The 20,408-nt window shown below is 35.8% G+C and overlaps 1 protein-coding gene across 1 annotated transcript in view; it reads right to left on the bottom strand.

Annotated features, from left to right (window-relative positions):
* The window catches only part of ALDH1A1 (aldehyde dehydrogenase 1 family member A1), a 54,186-nt gene that overhangs the window by 4,987 nt on the left and 28,791 nt on the right, over positions 1-20,408 (bottom strand). The window contains 5 exon segments of the mRNA XM_025423308.3: positions 280-354; positions 2,871-3,028; positions 10,258-10,422; positions 14,375-14,559; positions 16,335-16,437. Of these exon segments, the coding sequence (XP_025279093.1) occupies positions 280-354; positions 2,871-3,028; positions 10,258-10,422; positions 14,375-14,559; positions 16,335-16,437 (686 nt within the window).

The raw sequence follows: 20,408 nt of genomic DNA, 5'->3' as shown, positions 1-20,408 counted from the left end.
CACAGCAAGAAATTCTAAAAAAAGGTAGACAATATTTCAATAACCAATGCAAAGTGGTCCCTTATGAATAGTAGAAGATTAATATGTTATATTTCCTTTCTGCCATCAATCTGTTGCACTTATGGGCTAAATCCAGCATTTAAAAGCTATCTGACAGTACGAATCTCCAGGAAAGAACAGAGGCAGGTTTTAATTCAAGTAGCAACTATGGATTAATTTCTCCGAGTGATAATCATTTGGTCAAGGTAAGTATTTATCTTAATAGAAAGTTATTCTTACAGTTCTCTTCCATTTCCAGACATCTTGAATCCACCAAAAGGACACTGGGGAGATACCACACTATAGCAATTCACCCTGAGAAAAAAAGAAGTATATTATAGATTATACTTAACCTACAAAATAACTTCTGAATTTGGAATTTCAAAGCTCCTTAACAACCTGTTAATTTCAATATGACATATATAATATACTCATTGTTATTTTTTAAAAAAAGCAGTACTATAAATTAGAATGTGAAGATATATATGTATACTGCCTAGAAAGACATAGAATGGTACAGCTCGGTAGTCATTTCAGTAGTACATCCCAGAGAAGTTGTAGTTTGAATTATGAAAGTTAGTATAGCCAACATGCCATAGGAGAAAGACTATGGTTTGCCAGAGACTGCAATTTGTTGTGTTGTGTTCTTTACTGCCTATATTCATAAGTGTTATAATTCTCTTGAGGATTTGTATATAACAGGCTAGAATCAATTATCTTCTGCAATTGTAATATGTATCACATTACTCAGTTCACTTTTTCCATTAATTGGTTTAATAAATTACTTAAACAGTCCTTGGCAGGAGTTGGATTTCACTATTAATTTGTTTATCCCTTGCCATACTTTATAAAATGTTTAAGGATGTTCTATGAACATGTATAATTACAAAAACATGAATAACTAGAATTAAAGGAAAAATTATGAGAGAAGGTCAGGACAAGGAGGAAAAGTTAGAATGCATTTTTGCAGGGCATGAACAATTTATTTAGCTTTCAATCGCCTGGTGGCCAAAGTGAACAGCAACATTTAATTACCTATATGATTCTCATTATACATAAGAAGAAAAAAATATTACTTAAAGGAGAAACAATGTTCTTTTAAAATTTTCCTCTCCCTTGATGTTATTATAATAGGAGAACAACAATGTGACTCCTAGATACATTGCATTAGGCATGGAAGTTTGATTATGAATTTGATCTTGAGACAATATTCAGACATTTCCTCAGTTAAAGCATTTACTATCCAAGTTCCTAGAGCTCCATGTTCTCATTGGACCACAGTTTCTTATCCAAGTCTCACCTTCTGGAGCATAGTTCTTAAATAAATGTGTGCTTTCAAAGGACAACTTGTCTAAGCTTTAATTGTTCTTCAAACTACAAAATCAGATCCCTACTCTGAAATTAGATTGGTGAAACCCCAGCAACCCTGGGATTCAATAGTTATCCTGAAAACACCAAGTGGAAACTATGTCTGGGACAATGCCAAAATTAGAATTATGTTCTAGAATAAATAGCAGTAAGAACATGCCTCTGTTTTAATAACAGAGGAATTCTTGACTGGGAATTTCCACGCCACTGGGCAGAATGATGTCATATGCTCCCCAATCCAGCAGGTATATAACATTCCAAGTAAAAAACTTGAACCTTGTCTTTGTTGAAAGATGTAGAAAATGAGTTTGCTTTTTTGACCTTATACTGAAAATGAAACTATTTTAAGTATATGAGAGTTAAGAAATAAATATTCAGTTAGAGAAAAGTGATCAGACTTGCCAACTGATTCTTCCACAGTCCTTTCTTTTTATAAAGAAGGAGGGGTTCTAGGCCTACAAGCCCTGGCTTTGTCCTCTTAGTAGCTAGGCAATACTGAGAAAGGTATCTGGCCTCTCTAAGCATATGTTTTCTCTTCTGTACAATGGAACTGATAATATTTAGCCAGATTATTTCAATGTGTAAGTAAGGTGATGCATAGATGTGTGGGTTTTGCATGTTTGTTTGTTTGTTGTTTTTTAGAATGGAAATTGGTGCAGCCTTATGGAAAACAGTATGGAAGTTCCTCAAAAGATTAAAAATAGAATTATCATATGATCCAGCAATTCTACTTCTGGGCATTTATCCAAAGTAAATAAAAATATCAGTTTAAAAAGATATATGCACCCTATATTCATTGCAACATTTATTGCAATAGCCAAGATACGGAAACAAGCTAAGTGTCCATCAAAGGATGAATGGATAAAGATGTGGTGTATGCATACAATGGAATACTACTTAGCCATAAAAAAGAAGGAAATCCTTGCCATTGGTGACAACATGGACAGTCCTTTAAAATAAATCATAGAAAAACAAATACTGTAGGATTTCACTTGCATGTGGAATCTAAAAAATAAAACAAACAAAACAAAAACCTATAGATACAAATAACAGACTGGTGGTTGCCAAGAGGGGTGGGATTGGGAGTGGAAGATACAAGTGAATGGGATCAAGAGGTACAAACTTCAGGTATAAGATAAATAAGTAATGGGGATATAATGTACAGCATGTCAATTACAGTACATGATTTTGTACTGCATATTTGATAGTTGCCAAGATAGTAAATCTCAAAAGTTCTCATCACAAGAAAAAAAAAATTAATTCTGCAGAGTGACTGATGAGAACTAGACTTATTGTAGTGATCACATTGTAGTGTATACAAATATCATATTATTGTGTTGTACACCTAAAACTAATATAATGTCGATACCTCAAAAATAAATAGTTAAGTAAATAGCAAAGTTCAGAGTAACATGTTAATTTGGTTAACATTGAAAAGGTGATATTATGTAGATTTGACTTACCACACTGTCCCAGCCTGCAGAGCGGAGGAGACTGTTATGGCTTTATCAATATCTTTGGTAAAGATTCCTGCTGCTAAGCCATAGTGGGTATTGTTTGCTCTCTTGATCACATCATCTAAAGATTTAAACTTCATAATTTGCTGCACTGGTCCAAATATCTATACCATAAAAATGAATGAAATAAATCAAAGTAACAGGTTAAAACTAAATATTTTAAATGGTATTGTAGTTTTATTCCCCTACAAACAATCCTAAATTAAGATTTTATTTCATATTTCAAAGTGTAAGAATCAAAATGGTAGCTGCTGGAATGGGAGGTTAAGATAGGCAATGGTCATGTGTTAAATTCCCTTTGAAACAAAATGAGGTACAAATAAATAAGGCAATATTCATTTCTTGTTGTTGGAATTAGACTTCTAAGAACTTACCATTGTGCATAAAGTCATTAACTTTAAAGCTTCTTTTGCATTTAGGAATATTATAGTTTTCCACATCAAGTCACTACATAAAAGCAAACACAAGAAACCAACACTTCTTCTACCGGATAAATGAGTAAGCAATAATTGATACTAACTATTTTGTTTTAGTGTATCATCAACTGAGGTATCACCTATTTTACTGGATATAGATCTTTTTATAACCAGCCAAATTAAGTGAAACAATGTGAATTTTTGTTCAGATTCTACCCTTTAGCCAAATCTCAAGCAATACCCATGTACCAAGCAAAATGATCCATTAATGTGTGAGCTTAAATCCTCAACCACTAACCAAAGCATGGGTTCATTAACAATGACTATAATCACAGGATTGGAAGCCAAAATCACAATTTGCTCATTCAAGCCTAAATTAATTGCTCTTTCATTTTTGCTAGATTCTCCTAGTTAGCTCAGCCCAAAGCCAGCCTTATTCTGTATCTCATCCCCAGATGAGAGAAAAACAATTGGATTTTCTCTTAAAAACTAAGCTCCTGTATTATGTTTCTATAAAACATACATTAAATTTAAACAAAGAGGGGTGTTTCTTTTTTTTTAATTTTTATTTATTTATGATAGTCACACACAGAGATTGAGAGAGAGAGGCAGAGACATAGGCAGAGGGAGAAGCAGGCTCCATGCACCGGGAGCCCAACGTGGGATTCGATCCTGGGTCTCCAGGATCGCGCCCTGGGCCAAAGGCAGGCGCTAAACCACTGCGCCACCCAGGGATCCCAAAGAGGGGCCTTTCTGAGGGTTACTAGAATTTTTTGGGAAATGTAAGTTAGGGGAGGCAAAATCAGAAAAGATAAGTAGTTTTCTGGTGTTCAACACTGATCTAAGTATTGAGAGTAGGGGGCTACCATTCCATAGAGGCTGAGTGCAAATTCTAAGACTGTAAATCGAATTATAATATTGTAACTGGGAACCAGATATACAGCAGATATTGTAACAAATGTGTTAATATCTTATACAATTTTAGTTGAACAAAGCACATGGTTCAAGACTTCTTTGCAGTAGTAAACAAGCTACTCCACCATGTATATTATTGGAACACAATAAATGTTTCCTTTATTGAATCTTTGTTTTCCTTTGTCCTTTCCCATGGTATGGGAGAACAGCAGCTCTAATAAGACAAATATTTGTTGATTTGTGCAAAACTTACATTCAAAAAATCAGTTGAGGGTTGCATTGGTGTGGAGAAACTATGTTTGATTATCCAAATGCGTCTGTTTTGTTTTTCCTATTTATTTACTGTTTGCAAATCTGATTCTGCACTTTCCCCTTGCTTGATGGCATTTTGGGAGGTAAAGAAAATAACCCTCTCAGATTCTCCATCACATTATAAACATGAAATACAAGTTCATTAGATGAAAGATTATGATTCAGTATATTTGAGTTGCCAGTGACTTCTTGTTATAGTGTATTATGGAACACCTTCATAGCCCAAAGTCAATGAATCTATCTCTGTATTTATTAAAACCCCTCTGTCCAGGGCACCTGGGTGGTTCAGTCAGTTAAGCATCTGACTCGAGATTTCAGTTCAGGTCATGATCTCGGGGTCATGAGATAGAGCCCCTTGTTGAGCTCCACACTCAGTGAGGAGCCTGTCTGAGATGCTCTCCCTCTCCCCATCCCTCCCGCTGCTCATTCTCTCTCTCTCTCTCTCTCTCTCTCTCTGTCTCCGAAATGAGTAAGCAAGTAAATAAATAAATAAATAAATAAATAAATAAAATCTTTAAAAAATAAAACCCCTCTGTCCATGAAGGAGGTTATTTATAATTCCCAAATGCAAGCTAGCCTTTCCTATTTATGTAGTTATATATCACATCTCTGGATAACATCTTCTTAATGTTAATCAGTTTGTGCTCACCAAATATTTAATAACAATATATTTGTCTAGGAAAATTAGGAAGTTCAAGAGCTGAAAACAGGGCCAAGAACATATGGAGGGTGAGGAGTCATGTAGGGGATAAATGTTATTTTCAAATATATGGATGGCTTTTATGTGGAAAAAGGCATACTGCATGTATGGGGCTAACGAGTAGAACATAAGAGAAGGGACTTACATGAGGCCAGAGGTAGAAATTTCTAATGCTTAGCATTGTCCAAACATGGAAAAGCCTAAGAAATAATGAGTTTACCCGTTGATGCTGTTTAAAGACACACTGGCTGGCCATTGGCCTGGAGCAAACCAATGGACATAGTAGGATTGGAGAGGTGGGCTTAAGAGATCCTTCTAGCTTTATGATGCTATCTATAATTTTGTAACAGTAACAAGTCACCCAAGCTCTTTGGATCTCAGTTATAGATCTTTTGGATCTATAAATTTGACTTTTGACCTAAATTATCCATAATCTTCCTTCTAATATTAACAGTCTTATCACCTTTAAGCAGAATGGTTCCTATGAGCTCCATGTCTACAGTGTTAGGTTAGTTGGGGTTGGGTGGATAATAAAGTTAATATGAGCAACAGTAGGTCACATAGAAAGAGTGGGGAATGGTGGTCATGAGAATTAGGCTATACTTCCAAGTTGCCTTTATCTGTCCATGTGACCTACCCCCCTTTCTACTCTGGACCTTACATTTTTCATCTACTATTTAGGATGATAACAAGAATCATAAATCAGTTGACTCTGTGACTCAAAGAAGAACTCAAAATACAAAAGGCTTAAAGATACAAAACAGTTCAAAAGAGTTTGACATGTTATGTTCACAAGGGTAATAAAATAAATATAACATATAGGAACTGAAAACAACTACCATGTCATTATTTAGGAAAATTCTTGGATCATAATACCACATTTAATTTTATTTAGTTGCCAATCGTTAAAATGCAATATAGGAATTATACACCTTATAAATGTTCTGAGATTTTTATTAGAAAAATAATGCCAGTCTAAATAGGTGAAAATAATGAAAGATAGTATTTGTCTCTGGGAAGAAAAGACTACAGGCTTTCTTCTAGTATTGGAGTGATACAATGAAAAGAAAAAATATCATGATACTTCTCTCAAGAGGTTGTAATGAGAACTAAATGAGAATATTTCATGTTTATGTAAATATTTTATATTTCTTTATATAAATATATTTTTATATATAATATACATTCAACTTTCTAAAAATAAATACAAATGTCAGAAATATATATCTGTATATATTATATAAATAAATCATTTATATTTATTATATTTCATAGGACTATATTTATATTTTATACTGACTATAAGGCTCTTAGCTCTCTATCTGGCACATAGTGAACAATCACTAAATGGTTCTTTTTTTTTTCCCTAAAGATTTTATTTACTTATTAGGGAGAGAGACAGCTAGAAAGAGCGCGAGCAGTGGGGAGAGAGAGAAGAAAGCTCCCCACTGAGCATGAGCAGGGAGCCTGATGTGGGGGTCAATCCCAGGACCCTAAGATCATGACCTGAGCCAAAAACAGATGGTTAATGGACTGAACCACCCAGCACCCCTATATGGTCCTTCTTATTAATAAAAACCATCAAACAAAACTATAAGCCAATATCAAACTATAGACCAGTATCAGCTACAGCAAATATTCTTAAAAAGTATTAGCAAATAGTATTCAGCAATGCCTACAACCAATTATATACCATGACCAAGTGAGATTTAAGGATGATTCAATATTCAAAAATCAATTAATACAAGACATGACATTGATAAAATGATTTTTAAAATACCACATAATCTTAGTTGATGCAGAAAAAGCATTTGACAAAAAACATCCTCCTTTTCCTCTCAAAAAATTCAGAATAGAAAGGCACTTCCAAAATCTGATTGAGGGCATTTATGAAAATCTCATAGTGATTATCATATTCAGTGCAAAGACTGAATGCTTTTTCCCCATGATAGAGAACAAAGCAAAGATGCCCACTCTTGCTACTCTTATTCAACATAGTGCTAGAATTCTAGCAAATGAAAAAGGCAAGAAAAAGGAATAAAAAGCATACAGATGAGAAGGGAAAGAATACAGTTATTCCTATTTGTAGATGACACAATTGTCTACATACAAATTTCCAAGGAGTCTCCAAAAACCTCCTAGAAATACCCAGTTCAATGACATCAAGAAAATATACAAAATAAATTATATCTATTTATATAGCAATAAGCATATGCATGCCAAAGTTAAAGATTAGACTTATAATAGCTCAAAAACATACCTAGGCATAAATTCAATAAAACATGTATTGGATTGAAAACTACAAAGTCCTGATGAAAGAAATCAAAAAAGGTATATACAGACCGTGTTCAATGACTGAAAGATTCCATACAATAAAGATGTTAATTCTTACCAAATTGATAGATATGTTTAACACAATTCCTCTCAAAAGTCCAGCAAGATTTTAAAAAGATATGTGGACAAGGTTATTCTAAAATTTATATGGAAAAGGAAAAACTAGGTTAGCTAAAACAATTTTGAAAAAGAATAAATAGAGGGGATTCAGTCTTCCCAATTCTAAGATGTATTATATAGCTACCATAACCAAGAGACACATAGATCTGTGGGACAGATATCTGTTCCACTTGAAATTATCAGTGGAACAGATAAGGAAAACTAGAAATTTATATACAGATAAGGACAACTGAATTTTGACAAAGTTGCAAAAGTGACAGAAATGGAAGAAGCCACCTTTCAACAAATGATGCTGAAGCAATTAAACAAAACAAAACCCAACAACCTGGAATTAGGTCTCACCCCTTACATAAAAATTAACCTAAAATGGATCATAGACTTAAGTGTGAAATATATTATAAAACTTTTTTTTTTAAGATTTTATTTATTCATGAAAGAGACACAGAGAGAGAGAGAGAGGCAGAGACATAGGCAGAGGGAGAAGCAGGCATGCAGGGAGCCCGATGTGGGACTCAATTCCAGGACTTCAGGATCATGCCCTGAGCCAAAGGCAGACTCTTAACCGCTGAGCCACCCAGGCATCCCCATTATAAAACTTCTGGGAAAAAAATTAAAATAATAAAAATCTTTTAGATTTAGGAGTAAATGAAGGGTTCGTATGTTTGATACCAAACACTGTCCATACAAGGGGAAAATGGTTATTATTAATAAAAACAACCAACCAAAATGAAAAATTGAGAAAGACCCTGTTAACAAGACGAGAAGACAAGCTATGGACTGGAAAAAAAAATTTGCTAATCACATAACCAACAAAAGACTAGTATCCAAAATACATAAAGAAATCTCAAAACTCAACAGTGAAAGGCAAACTATCCAATAAGAACACGGGCAAAAGATATAAAGAAGTATTTCATTACAGAAGATATCAGATGGCAAATAAGCCAATGAAAAGATGAACAATATCATTAGCTATTAGAGAAATGCAAATTTAATTCACAATGAGCAGTCATGCCTATCAGAAGAGCTAAAATTTAAAATAATCCAAATGTGAGTAAGGTAGCAGAGAAACTGGATCACTCATACATTGCTAATGGGAATGTGAAAGTGTTCAGCCACTCTGGAAACCAGTTTCCCATATTCTTTAAAAAAATTACATCTACCATATGACCCAGTAATAGTACTCCTGGATATCTATCCCAGAGAAATGAAGAATTCTGTTCATATAAAAACCTGTACACCAGTGTTTATTTTTTTTTCAAGATTTTATTTATTTATTCACGAGAGACACACAGAGAGAGGCAGAGACACAGGCGGAGGGAGAAGCAGGCTCCATGCAGGAAGCCTGACATGGGACTCAATCCGGGTCTCCAGGATCACGCCCTGGGCTGAAGGCGGCACTAAACCGCTGAGCCATCCGGGCTGCCCTACACCAGTGTTTATAGCAGCATTATTCCTAGTAACCCCAAACTGGAAACAATCCATATGTTCTTTGGTAGGTGAATGGTTAACAGTGGTGCATCCAATCTGTGTAGTACTGCTTTGCAATAAAAAGGAACAAGCTCTCCTTACATGCAACAATCTAGATGAATCTATAGAAAATTAAGCTGAGTGGAAAAAAAAAAAAAAGCCAAACCTGAAAGGCTGGAGTATGAATCCACTCATGTAAAATTCTTGAAATGACAAAATCATGGAGATGGAAAACAGATTAGTGGTTAAGGAAAAGCCTGGAGTTAAGGATAGGGTGGTAGAGGAGGGACATGGATTGGCTATTAAAGAACCATGAGGGAATTATGTGGTGATGAAATGTTCCATGTTTTTCCTGTTTCAATGCCAACATTCTTGCTGCGATATTATGCTATAGTTTTGTGAGGTGTTGCCATTTGAAGGAAATTGGGTAAAAAGCACCTGGGATCTGCCTGCATTATTTCTCATAACAACACTGGAATCTACAATGATCACAAAATAAGAAGCTTAATTTTTTAAAAAAATATCCTGTGTGTGTGTCATGTAATTGTTTTCCAATGATCTTCAACTATATTATTTCCAGAGAAAAAGCACCAATGAAGAGGAGGTTTTGTTTTCCATTACTTTAAAGCTGTGGAAGAAGCACCTAGAAATTATTAAGCATCCTGACCTGTCTTTGGCTGGAAATTCTTGTCTGGCCTCACAACTTCCTTCCTATTTTTAGTCTTGATTACAAATAAACGTTTACAGGTAACAGAGGTGAAAGGTAACATTTACCAAGAAAGATGTTAAAAGAACTGAGAATTTTAATTTATTTTTTAAAGATTTATCTATTTATTTAAGAGAAAGAGAGACACTGTGTGTGTGAGCTGGGGGGAGGGAGAGGGCCAGCTCTCTGGGGTTCCCTCTCACCACTCTGAGATCAGGACCTGAGCCAAAACTAAGAGTTGGACACTCCACCAACAGAGCCACCCAGGGTCCCCAAGAACTGAGAATTTTAAAGGGACACTCTGTATACAGCCATAGAAAAAATATGGCAAGTAAGGGAACAGTGTAGAATGAAAGTATTTACCTCCTCTTTGGCGATGCGCATCTCGTCTGTCACATTTGAGAAAACGGTGGGCTGGATGAAGAAGCCTTTATTCCCCCATGGGCCTCCACCACACTCCAGTTTGGCTCCTTCTTTCTTTCCACTCTCAATGAGGTCAAGGATTTTTTCATATTGTTTCTTATCAATCTAATAGGAAAAGCATCATATGGAAAAGAAAATAAATGAATTAATTAAGTTTACAAACGTAATACATGGTGCAGCCTGTTAATGAGAGCCTCAAAATGCTAGAATATTGTTATGAAATGAAATACTCCACCAAAACAGCTTACAAAGGCTCAGATTCATTCTGTTTATTCTCTTGACTTTTCTAGAAAGAATATTTAGAGATAAAAATTTGTATTTAGCATTTGTTTTACAGTCACGTAAGGAAAGCATATCGCCACTGCAAACAAATGTAAATCTTTTCCCCACAACTGTCATTCATTTACATGGGAAAAAAATACCTATTAATAGTCAAACATACGTACTGAAGACTAGTCCTAACTGAAATAAGGAGCAAAAAGGAGAAGAGAACTTTGATACTGGGTTTAATCAAATATGGCAGTTGGAGAGCAGATGCTGTAAGACTTTGAAGACCCTTAGACCTCTGTTTGGTTCTTCTCATTTCTGACAGCCTCCTCTGGCCAGATCCATGCTGACCGCAGCCGGATCACCCTCCTCAGTCCGGGTCCCCCTGGGGCAGTCTCAGTGGGTCCAGTCCCAACTTCTAGTCTGTCTTGATTGTTACCATCCTGCTTCATTACATAGGCCACATCTAAGTATATGACAAGAATAACAGAGCCTTCATGGTTTGTTGAACAATATTTTTTATAAGGAAAAAAAGAACCCACTTAAGTCCAGACTTGTGGCTGGGATACCAGGAGCATACATCTTCCCACCATGCAGTGGAATTGGGGCTCTGTACTATCTCAATTCCTATTTTGGGAGGCTAAAAGGTTGAGTGATCCTGGGACTCTGAATCAGTGTTCTAATGAGATTCTCAGATGATTCAAATGCACAGGAAATATTGAGGACATTATACTACAGTTTAGGCCTAGTGTTTTCAGTTATACTAAGGGACATGCTCTGTGCAGTCTGGCTAATTTTGCTTCACCATAAATACAAGTCTTCCTCAGAAGGTATCAGATTGGCCATATCTGAATTTGGCTTTCCTTTTGGCCCTCAGGAACTTCTCAATAATGCTAGGATGTAGCAGGGGCTCTTTACTATGTGATGGGCCATTAATTCATGGGCTAGTCCATGAAACGTAATAGGGCATGGCATTGTAATAGTCTCAAAGTATACATTTTGAAGTGTTGGAATGTGCAAATTCTTTAATTCTTTATTCCTTAGGACTGATGAGTTGAGAAAGAAGACAGTTTGAGAAGTGACACTGATACATCCTTCAGATTATTTGGAAACCATAGATCAACAAAAGCAATGAGAGCAGATATATGGAGTTCTTGATCTGTGATAATAATTGTCACCATAGGTATCAATGGCAGTATGTAATTTTCATTTATTTAACAGACATTTATGCATGTACTATGAACCAAGCACTCAGATAGATTATTGCCTTTCACTGCACAGTGATCCTGCAAAATTGGTGTCACTAGTTCTGGTTTACAAATGAGAACACAGAGCCTCAGGGAGATTAGATTTTAAATCCAACTTCTATTTTGAAAGTCCATCTCTCTGCATTGAGACAAGATGCAACTTCTGCTGATAATGTTGTAACATTTGATGTGGGTCTAATTATTTCTTTTTCAAATGAAAATACTGATTTTTTCCAGGTTTTTAAGAATGCATACTTTGGTCTATGGAATCCAATTGGAAAATCACTTTACCAATGAAGAAATTTAAATACATTCTATATAAATTATATATAATATATATGAAACATGTATTAACATTTATTTATATACATATAAAATATGCTTAGTGCATAAATGCCTCTTTCCATTAAGCTCATCATATAACAACAGATATTTTTAAGGGTAAAGAGGCCCCAAGGGCCTTTCAGTCTTACTTCTCAAATATCTACTTATTGTACTTACTCAGTACAATGTGTGATGAAAATCTATTCAGTTATTCAGATTAAAGTCTTAAATTAAGCAGTTAGATCACTGTTTACTTAAGAATTCTATGAATAGAAATTTTCTTAAAGTCTATTTTAACTCCCTTCTCTCATGAATAATGAGGTATTCTAGGTCAATTCTTGAGTCTCTCTAGCTGAATGGTACAGATCCTCTAGTGGAGAAAGTATCACCCAACAATGTTTAATATTAAGTATCTTGGATATTCTATTCCCTTCACTTCTTCTTCTCCTCCTTGATCCTCTTCAGATTTATCTATCATCTATCTATCTAACTATCTATCTATCTATCTATCTATTTACCTATCAATTTATCTATAGATACATCAAATGGGGAAAATGCTTTACTTTTACATAAATAGGCAGTTATTTAAAGAAAGAAATAATCACAGCTGAAAATCTTAGAGTTCCATCCTTTTTTAAAACTGGAGACCATGTCAAAATCAAATGTATAATATGTCTTGGCATCCATTTGAAAAGCTACTCAATAGGAGCAAAATTAGCAACTACTTCTATGTACTCATTAATTCAAGGATAAAAACAAAATATAGTGTGATTAAGATAAAACAATGTATTACTTCATTTGTCAGCTGAGTTATTTTACGGTTTTTAGGCTTTAATCCTAAGATTTTCTTACATGGCTCTCTTGGCATGAGCAGAAAATCCCAGGACAGCCTTTTAACACTTCCAGGCAGTAAACTCCATGAGGTCAGTAGCATATCCTCCTTGTTCCTTTTGGCATTGCCAGGTTCTTATCCCAGGGTTTAGCTCATAGTAGTGTTGAATACATTTTGGTTGATAAAATGTATTTTTGGCTTAGTGACTATGTTAAGAATAGGGTTTGCTTCAAATCAACAGCATGGAACAGTGTATAAATTTTAGTGTGAAAGAATAAAGTCTCTAAGCTTAACGTCTACACTCTAGGAAAGGATTTCCCAACAGCGGCCTTATTGGCATTTTGTGGCCAATAACTCTTAGTTGTGGAGCTCTGCTATGCATTGTAAGATGTTTAATAGCATCTCTGGCCTCTGCCCTCCATTAGATGCCAGTAAAACCACCCCCTCTCACCTACCCTAGTTGAGACAACTAAAAATGTCAAATGTTTCCTTGGTGAGGGGCGAAACTGTTCCAGTTGAGAACCACTGCTCTAGATCAGGATCCCGGAGGCCTGGAGTAATCTCAGAACCAAAGATTGAGGAGCTTGCATAACAGACAATGAAGGAAGGAAGATGCAAAGGTAGACTTTGGACAAGAGAAGGACACTCTTATTGATACTGGTTCTAAGAGGACAGAAGAAAATGAAAACCTTAGGGAATAACTGGCCTTTCCCACCTAAAATGAGAAGTTTGCCACAAAGGCAGGAACTCATGACCTTCTAGGACACTCGGGCCACCATTAGAAAGCCCATCAGAGTGTCTGAAGAGAGAATGTAGAGCTATGCTAGCTGCTCCCATCTGTGGCTGGAAGCTAAGACAAAGGACTGATCTTGAGGGAAAAATAAATGATAGGATTCTATCTGAACTTCCAAGTGGATAGAAACCACATACAGGAATTAAGAGGTATATAGCTTAAGGAAACAAGAAATTTACAGTGTTTGTTGTTTCTCATCACATCTTTAATTGCCAACATGCTTCTTAAACTGTTTCTTTATTTAAGATTTTGTTTATTTATTCATGAGAGACACAGAAAGAGAGGCAGAGACAGCTCAATCCCAGGTCCCCGGGATCAAGACCTGAGCCAAAGGCAGATGCTCAACCACTGAGCCACCAGGTACCTCTCTGAAACTGTTTAAGGACATAAAGAGCGGGCAACACAAAATCAGGATGCTTTCTTTAACACTGGGAGTTAGATACATTTTTTTTTTTTTAAGTACCAAACTGACACAGTATTGTCACCAAGGAAGATCTGTGGTAAGGAAATAAACTTATTCAATAAAAAAGTAAACTTAGAGAGGAACCTTATTCTTGTGCCCTGTGAATGCTATTCCTTCTATTATATACTCACTTGAGGGCCTTGACTGACTCCTGGGGTCAGAGGGTTTCCAAGAACATACTTTTTAGCCCGTTCAACACTCCTCCGAACAAACTCATCGTAAATTGATTCTTCCACAAAAAGCCTGGATGCAGCTATACAGCACTGGCCTTGGTGATAGAATAACGCCTGGTGTGCAACTTCAACAGCACTGTCCACTGCAAAGAAGGTATTCACATTGAGGAAGAGATATTTTCTAAAGATTATATATTTTTATACGTATCTCTCAGAGGCAATATGATGGCATAAGAAAATTATGAGCTGCATAGTCAGACATAGATTCAATACATCCCACTTCTTATCAGTCAGGTGATTAACCATTCTTATCCTTTGATATGGAAATGATAACCACGAATATGGACTCTGAAAAAATTAATATAGACAACCAAGAATATAGAGAGTGTCATAAGATCCTAGCCTACTGCAAATGATTTTTTTTAGATTTATTTACTTATTTGAGCAAAAGAGAGAGAGAGAGAGAGACAACATGCAAACATGGGGGCGAGGGGCAGAGAGAGAGAATCTCAAGCAGGCTTCCTTCCGAGCATGGAGCCCAATGTGGAGCTCGATCCCAGGACCCTGAGATCATGCCCTCAGGTGAAACCAAGAGTCAGATGCTTAACTGACTGAGCCACCCAGATATCCCTGCAAATGATTTTTATAAATATCTCTGAGAGATATAAATATCTCTGTTCATAATTAGATGACTATGAATATGTCAGGCCTTAGATTTTAACAAAACGACAAAGAAAATATGAACTATCTAGTGCATTGAATAATTTAAAAACAATTTCAGACACCCTAATTAACAGGAAATGTGATATTTCTGAAAAAAATTAATATTCAAAATCACTCACCCACCTTAACAGCCCTGTTCCAGGAAAAACATTTTCCAACTTTATTTAAAATATACCATATTATTTCATAGATGCCTATAAACTCTTCTTATCTGTGCATTTGAGATGGTAGAATGGGGCTTGAAAGGAAGAAACAGGTTGTGTCATTACTAAATCCTAAACAACCTAAAGAAAGGTTTCTCTGCATTTTAATTTTTTAAATGTTGAAGAATTAATTCAACATCATAGCACTCGAGTATTGTTATATTTACTTTGTGAATTAACTACATCTACTTAAGTTGTAGTGGAAACAGTTTCTAGAAAGATTTGGTAAAAAGTCAGGACTCTTATCATATTTGTAGACTATATAATAATAAGCCAGTGTGTTCTGAAAAGCTTCAGCTAAGATCACATTCAGCCATTTCTGTTTATTGCCTCATACTGCAGCTGTCAAAGAGCTAGATGAATGCTTGACAATCTATTTCTGCTCACTGACTCCCATTTAGAAAATAATTGTGGGATTCTATTCAATAATATAATCAGAATGAACCTGGGATATCGTATAGTGGAGTCACATGATAACTATAGATGGAATATACGTAAATTTGACCACACTTGCTAGGAAAAAAAAAGAAGAGAGAGAAATTCCTTAAATGCTAAGTGTCACTCTCTTCTGGTCATTTCATTTAATGTGTGCATGACCCAGAACGAAGGGAAATGACAAAATGTGAAATTAGCCATCTCTCTAGTTGGTCCTGGTCCAACATAACTGAGGGTATGTCACCATGCCTAATCCAATGTTAACATGTAAAGGCATGGAATTAAAAAAAATACATCATGGCTCCTAAGTACAAAACAGCTGCTTAAAGTTCAGCTGTGAAAATAGTAATGTATTCCAAACCAGGAAGAAAGAGTGTCTAGTGTTAGACTTATCTAGGTGTTACACTTTAGGACAGTTCGAGAGATTTTCAAGAGTAATTCTAGGTTCTGATTTGATGTTAGAAGCAAACCCTTTTATAAACTTCAAGGTTACCGTCCATCAGGCATTACCAGACACTAAGATGAGGGGTGAAAAGTTAAGAGTGGCTTTCACTCACAGTCGGAGTCAGCAAACACAATGAAGGGGCTCTTTCCACCAAGCTCCAGGGTCACCCTCTTCAGATTGCTTTTCCCGGCAGCTTCTTTGATCATTTTGCCAACCTGTAATGGAGCATTACAAAGGAAGAGGCTTAATCTGTTCTCATGAAGGCGGGTTTATTTAGCATTTTAAATTTATATGAGGTTTGTGCCATAATTAAGTTTCATTAGGGAGAAACATTAAATAGCATTTTTCAAGATTTGGTGCCTTCAAATATCAAAGACTCCTTCATCCGAGCACAAACATGATGAATCAGAAAAACATTCATGAGAACAGATACATAGAAGATGACAGCTGATCTTGATGTACATGACTGGACAGGAGGTATTTTTCATTTTAATCGGAACTTCATCTTTCAAAAAAAAAAAGAACTTCATCCTTCTGCTGATAAACTGGACATATCATGATCCAACCACATAACTTGTCTACTTGACTTTTCATCCCTCTACTGAAATCCAGAGAACTCTATCCAAACTGGCATTTTCACTCCTTAAATCTCAACTCTCTTTCTCATTATATGCTCACCCTGACCTGGCTGGGTGACCAGGTCCCACCCATCCTTGGGGTCCAGCTCATATGTGAACTCTTCTTTAAAGCCCACTCTGTTGACTCTAGGCAGACATGGGCCTTTTTCCCTCTTATGATCTCCCAAGAACACTCAAGGAGATTGTTTCAGAGTCTCCCTCAGATTGTATTATGTGTATACACATCAATTTCCCAAACAGATATCACCTCCTTGGTGGTGGTCATAAAGTCCTATCATTGCAAAGTTAGCATTGCCTGTCACAGTAGGGTGTGTTAACAACAGATTGACTGACAGGTCTCTCTCTCTTTCTCTCTCTTTCTCCCTACCTCCCTCCTCCCTTCCTCCCTTCCTCTCTCCCTCCACAACTTTGAACCATGGAACTAGAAAAAAGAAATTGGATCTGTGCTCTGTGCTGCTACTTCAGTTAGCTGGAATCCTACGGTTCTGGTTTCTCCTTTAATGCTACTTGCCTCTCTTCAGAGAAAGACATTGTTTTCATTTTTTTCTTTGTGGCTCACGTCCCATCAAGATTATTTTCTGTAGTTGTTTTATTTTTCCATCTCTAAAATCTGGCCTGCTTTATAACTATTTCCTCTTTACTATTTTTATTGAAGTCCTAATGTATTAAATGATCTGTGCTTTTCTTTTTGAAAGAGGATTCATTTTATCTTGCTTCTGTTTTTTTCCCCTACTTGACACATCAGATTTTAATAAAAAACCTTCTATCCCAACTGAACAAAAGAAAAGTAGATGCTTGCTGCGCATCTGTTTGAATTGTATGTGGTTTATTGAATTGACTATTGCTGTGCCTTATAGGGCAGTGTAATAATTAATCTGCCAATCTTTTTATCTTTAAGATGTCACATGCTAAATAAAATCCTGTAATATAGGTTAATAAAAAGAAACTAAAAGTAGACTTGCTGTGGGGATATCCTGTCTGAAATTTTTCTCACATATCATTTTCCTTCCACTTCTTATTAAATTTTCACTTAAGATGATTAAGAATTTTTTTATTTCCTACATAATATTCTTTTATTTTCCCCCTTTGAATTCTCCAAGTTCTTTCAGCAGATTTTTTTTCTTAACTTAGAAATACTTACTGGAAAAACTTTATTAAAGTAGATAATTTTTGTCTCAGGGAAGGGAATAAGATCAGAGATATTTTTCTAAATGCTACAGATATCAAAAGAACTTGAATGAAGAATGGCCAGAAGTATGAGTAAGGGAGGAAGGTTACACTTTTGCTTAGCACAAGTTTCCATGGCAAATAAAAGGTTGATCTGAGTTTTCCCAAAGGTCTAGTTGAAGTCAAAACAAGGAAACATCGATTTTGTCCCATGATTTTGTTCCCTTACTTGGAAAAAAATAAAGGTTCATAATTTTTCTTAAAGAAGTCTGCAATGAAGAAAGAGAAGAACATTCAAGACTATGGTAAGCAATATGTTCCATGATGTTGTGGCATTGCCATGTGGGGCAGAAGTAGAAAGTCCTCATGAAAATGGTCTAACCTAATCACCTCGTGCACAACGTGAACTAGATTCTGGTTTTTGGTTTGTTTTGTTTTCTTCTATTTTAAATGAATCTAATGGGACATTAAAATTCTTACCTTAAAAAAAGTTCTTACCTTGCCAGAAGTATTTTTAGGAAGAGGGTCATTTCTATTATGACCACAAAAGATATAATCTATTGTTTGCCTCTTTCATGGCATCTGGCAAGTTTCCTACTACCTGCCAACCAACAAACCTGAAGCTAAAAGAGAGTCCAGAAAGATGTAATTGTTTAATACCTATTCAGAAGTAGTTACTGTAGTAGTTACTGTACTGGTTTCTGCAGATAACAATGAATAAGATAGTCTTTGAGGATAGTCAGCAAAGATGAGATACATGACAAAGCAATGGGCATGTGCTATCATAATTCTATATCATGGATAACTGGGGACTCAGAGAGGGTTTTAAAATCAGGATGATCCTGGAACTGCAGAGAAAGCCATAGAGGTAACATGTGGTGGAAGCCATATTATAGTAGGTGTGGCCATGAGTAAGCAAAAGCCTGGAGGAATGAAAAGATACATTTGAGTATCCTATTGGGTGCTCAATATTTTACTATTCATTAGCTCACTCATTTTTTTTTTTTAGCTTACTCAATTTTATTCTGTACAATAAGGCAGATATTATTATTCCCATTTATAAGTGAGAAATGCAAATGTAGCAATGATACTTAACTTTTAGAAGACACATTGCTTAAAAGGGTAGAGTCAAAATTTGAACCCAGATGTTTCCTAGTCTTTTAATCTCAGAGTTTTCCTATTTTTAGCAGGTAAAGTACCCCAAAGCACTGTAGGGACCCAGGGATGGGCCATGACAAATAGCCAGTGATACTAGAGACGGGATCGGGGACGGTAGCTCCTGGCCCATATGAGCTGGAGAATGAGTGGGTATGGGATCTAGATTAGGAAATGTGCACGGAGTCCCTACTGGAGAAGGTCTAGAATGCTAGGCTGTGGAATTTGTGTCTTTACCTCCTCTGCTATGATTCTGATCTATGACTTCACCATTTTTTAAATTATTGCCATGTCTCATTTCCAGTTGTTTTGTCCACAGGATCCTGAATGCAGGATTCACTTTCTCCTACTTCAATTAAGGGTTTATATAATGTAAACCTTTTCTCTTCTGTGTTTATGAAACATAAAAAAGCATTTTTTGTATTTATCTAGTTTTAAAAAGATTAAGAAAACTAAAATTTGATTTTCTACCATTTTAGTTCTCTATATAAATGTTTCTTTATATTGGAGTGGCTAATCAGGAGTATGGAATAATCAAATTAGCATCTTCTCATTATCTAGAATGTTCTTCTTCTCAATCTCTGAGGAGTTAAAAAAGTAACCACTCTTCAAAATTCAGAGCAAGTTCTAGCACTCATGTAGACATAATCATCCCTTCCTGTGAAGGCCCTTACAGCAGTTTGTACAGATCTTAGTATCTTATCACTTCCTATCTTGTCTTATTTGTAACAGCAGCTTTATAAGAAGGGGCTCTTCTCATTCTTCATCCTTTACACTGTATACCAGTAAGAGGTTTCACTGCATATCTCACAATGTCACATAATCCAATAGAATGACTTGAATTGTTTTTTCCTTAATATAGTATGATTTTACCACTTTCTTTTGCTTGCAGTTGAAAATCATCTCAATAGATGGGAACCCATTCTCCCAAACTCCACTTTCCAGGCAGCTTACTCTATCTCCCCCTCTTGCCTCTTCTTGCAGTGCTCATGGCTGAGACCCTGTTCTTTAACCCTCTGGAAAGTCAAGCTGGAGCCAGAGAGGCATAAAAGTTAGGTTAAGCCAGCAATAACACTCAGGAAGCTAGCTGAGTTGTTGGCTCTCTTTCAGAATAATCAGGAAAGACAGAATCCCAAATAAGGAACTAAAGGTGATGCTCTGCTATTTAATTTCTATAATCTACAGTCTAAAATTACATTCATTCATACAAATCACTGGGGCCTGAT

The sequence above is a fragment of the Canis lupus genome, chromosome 1 (genome assembly GCF_003254725.2).
Source record: "Canis lupus dingo isolate Sandy chromosome 1, ASM325472v2, whole genome shotgun sequence".
Lineage (NCBI taxonomy): Eukaryota > Metazoa > Chordata > Mammalia > Carnivora > Canidae > Canis > Canis lupus.
This window is presented reverse-complemented; position numbering and strand designations above follow the sequence as displayed.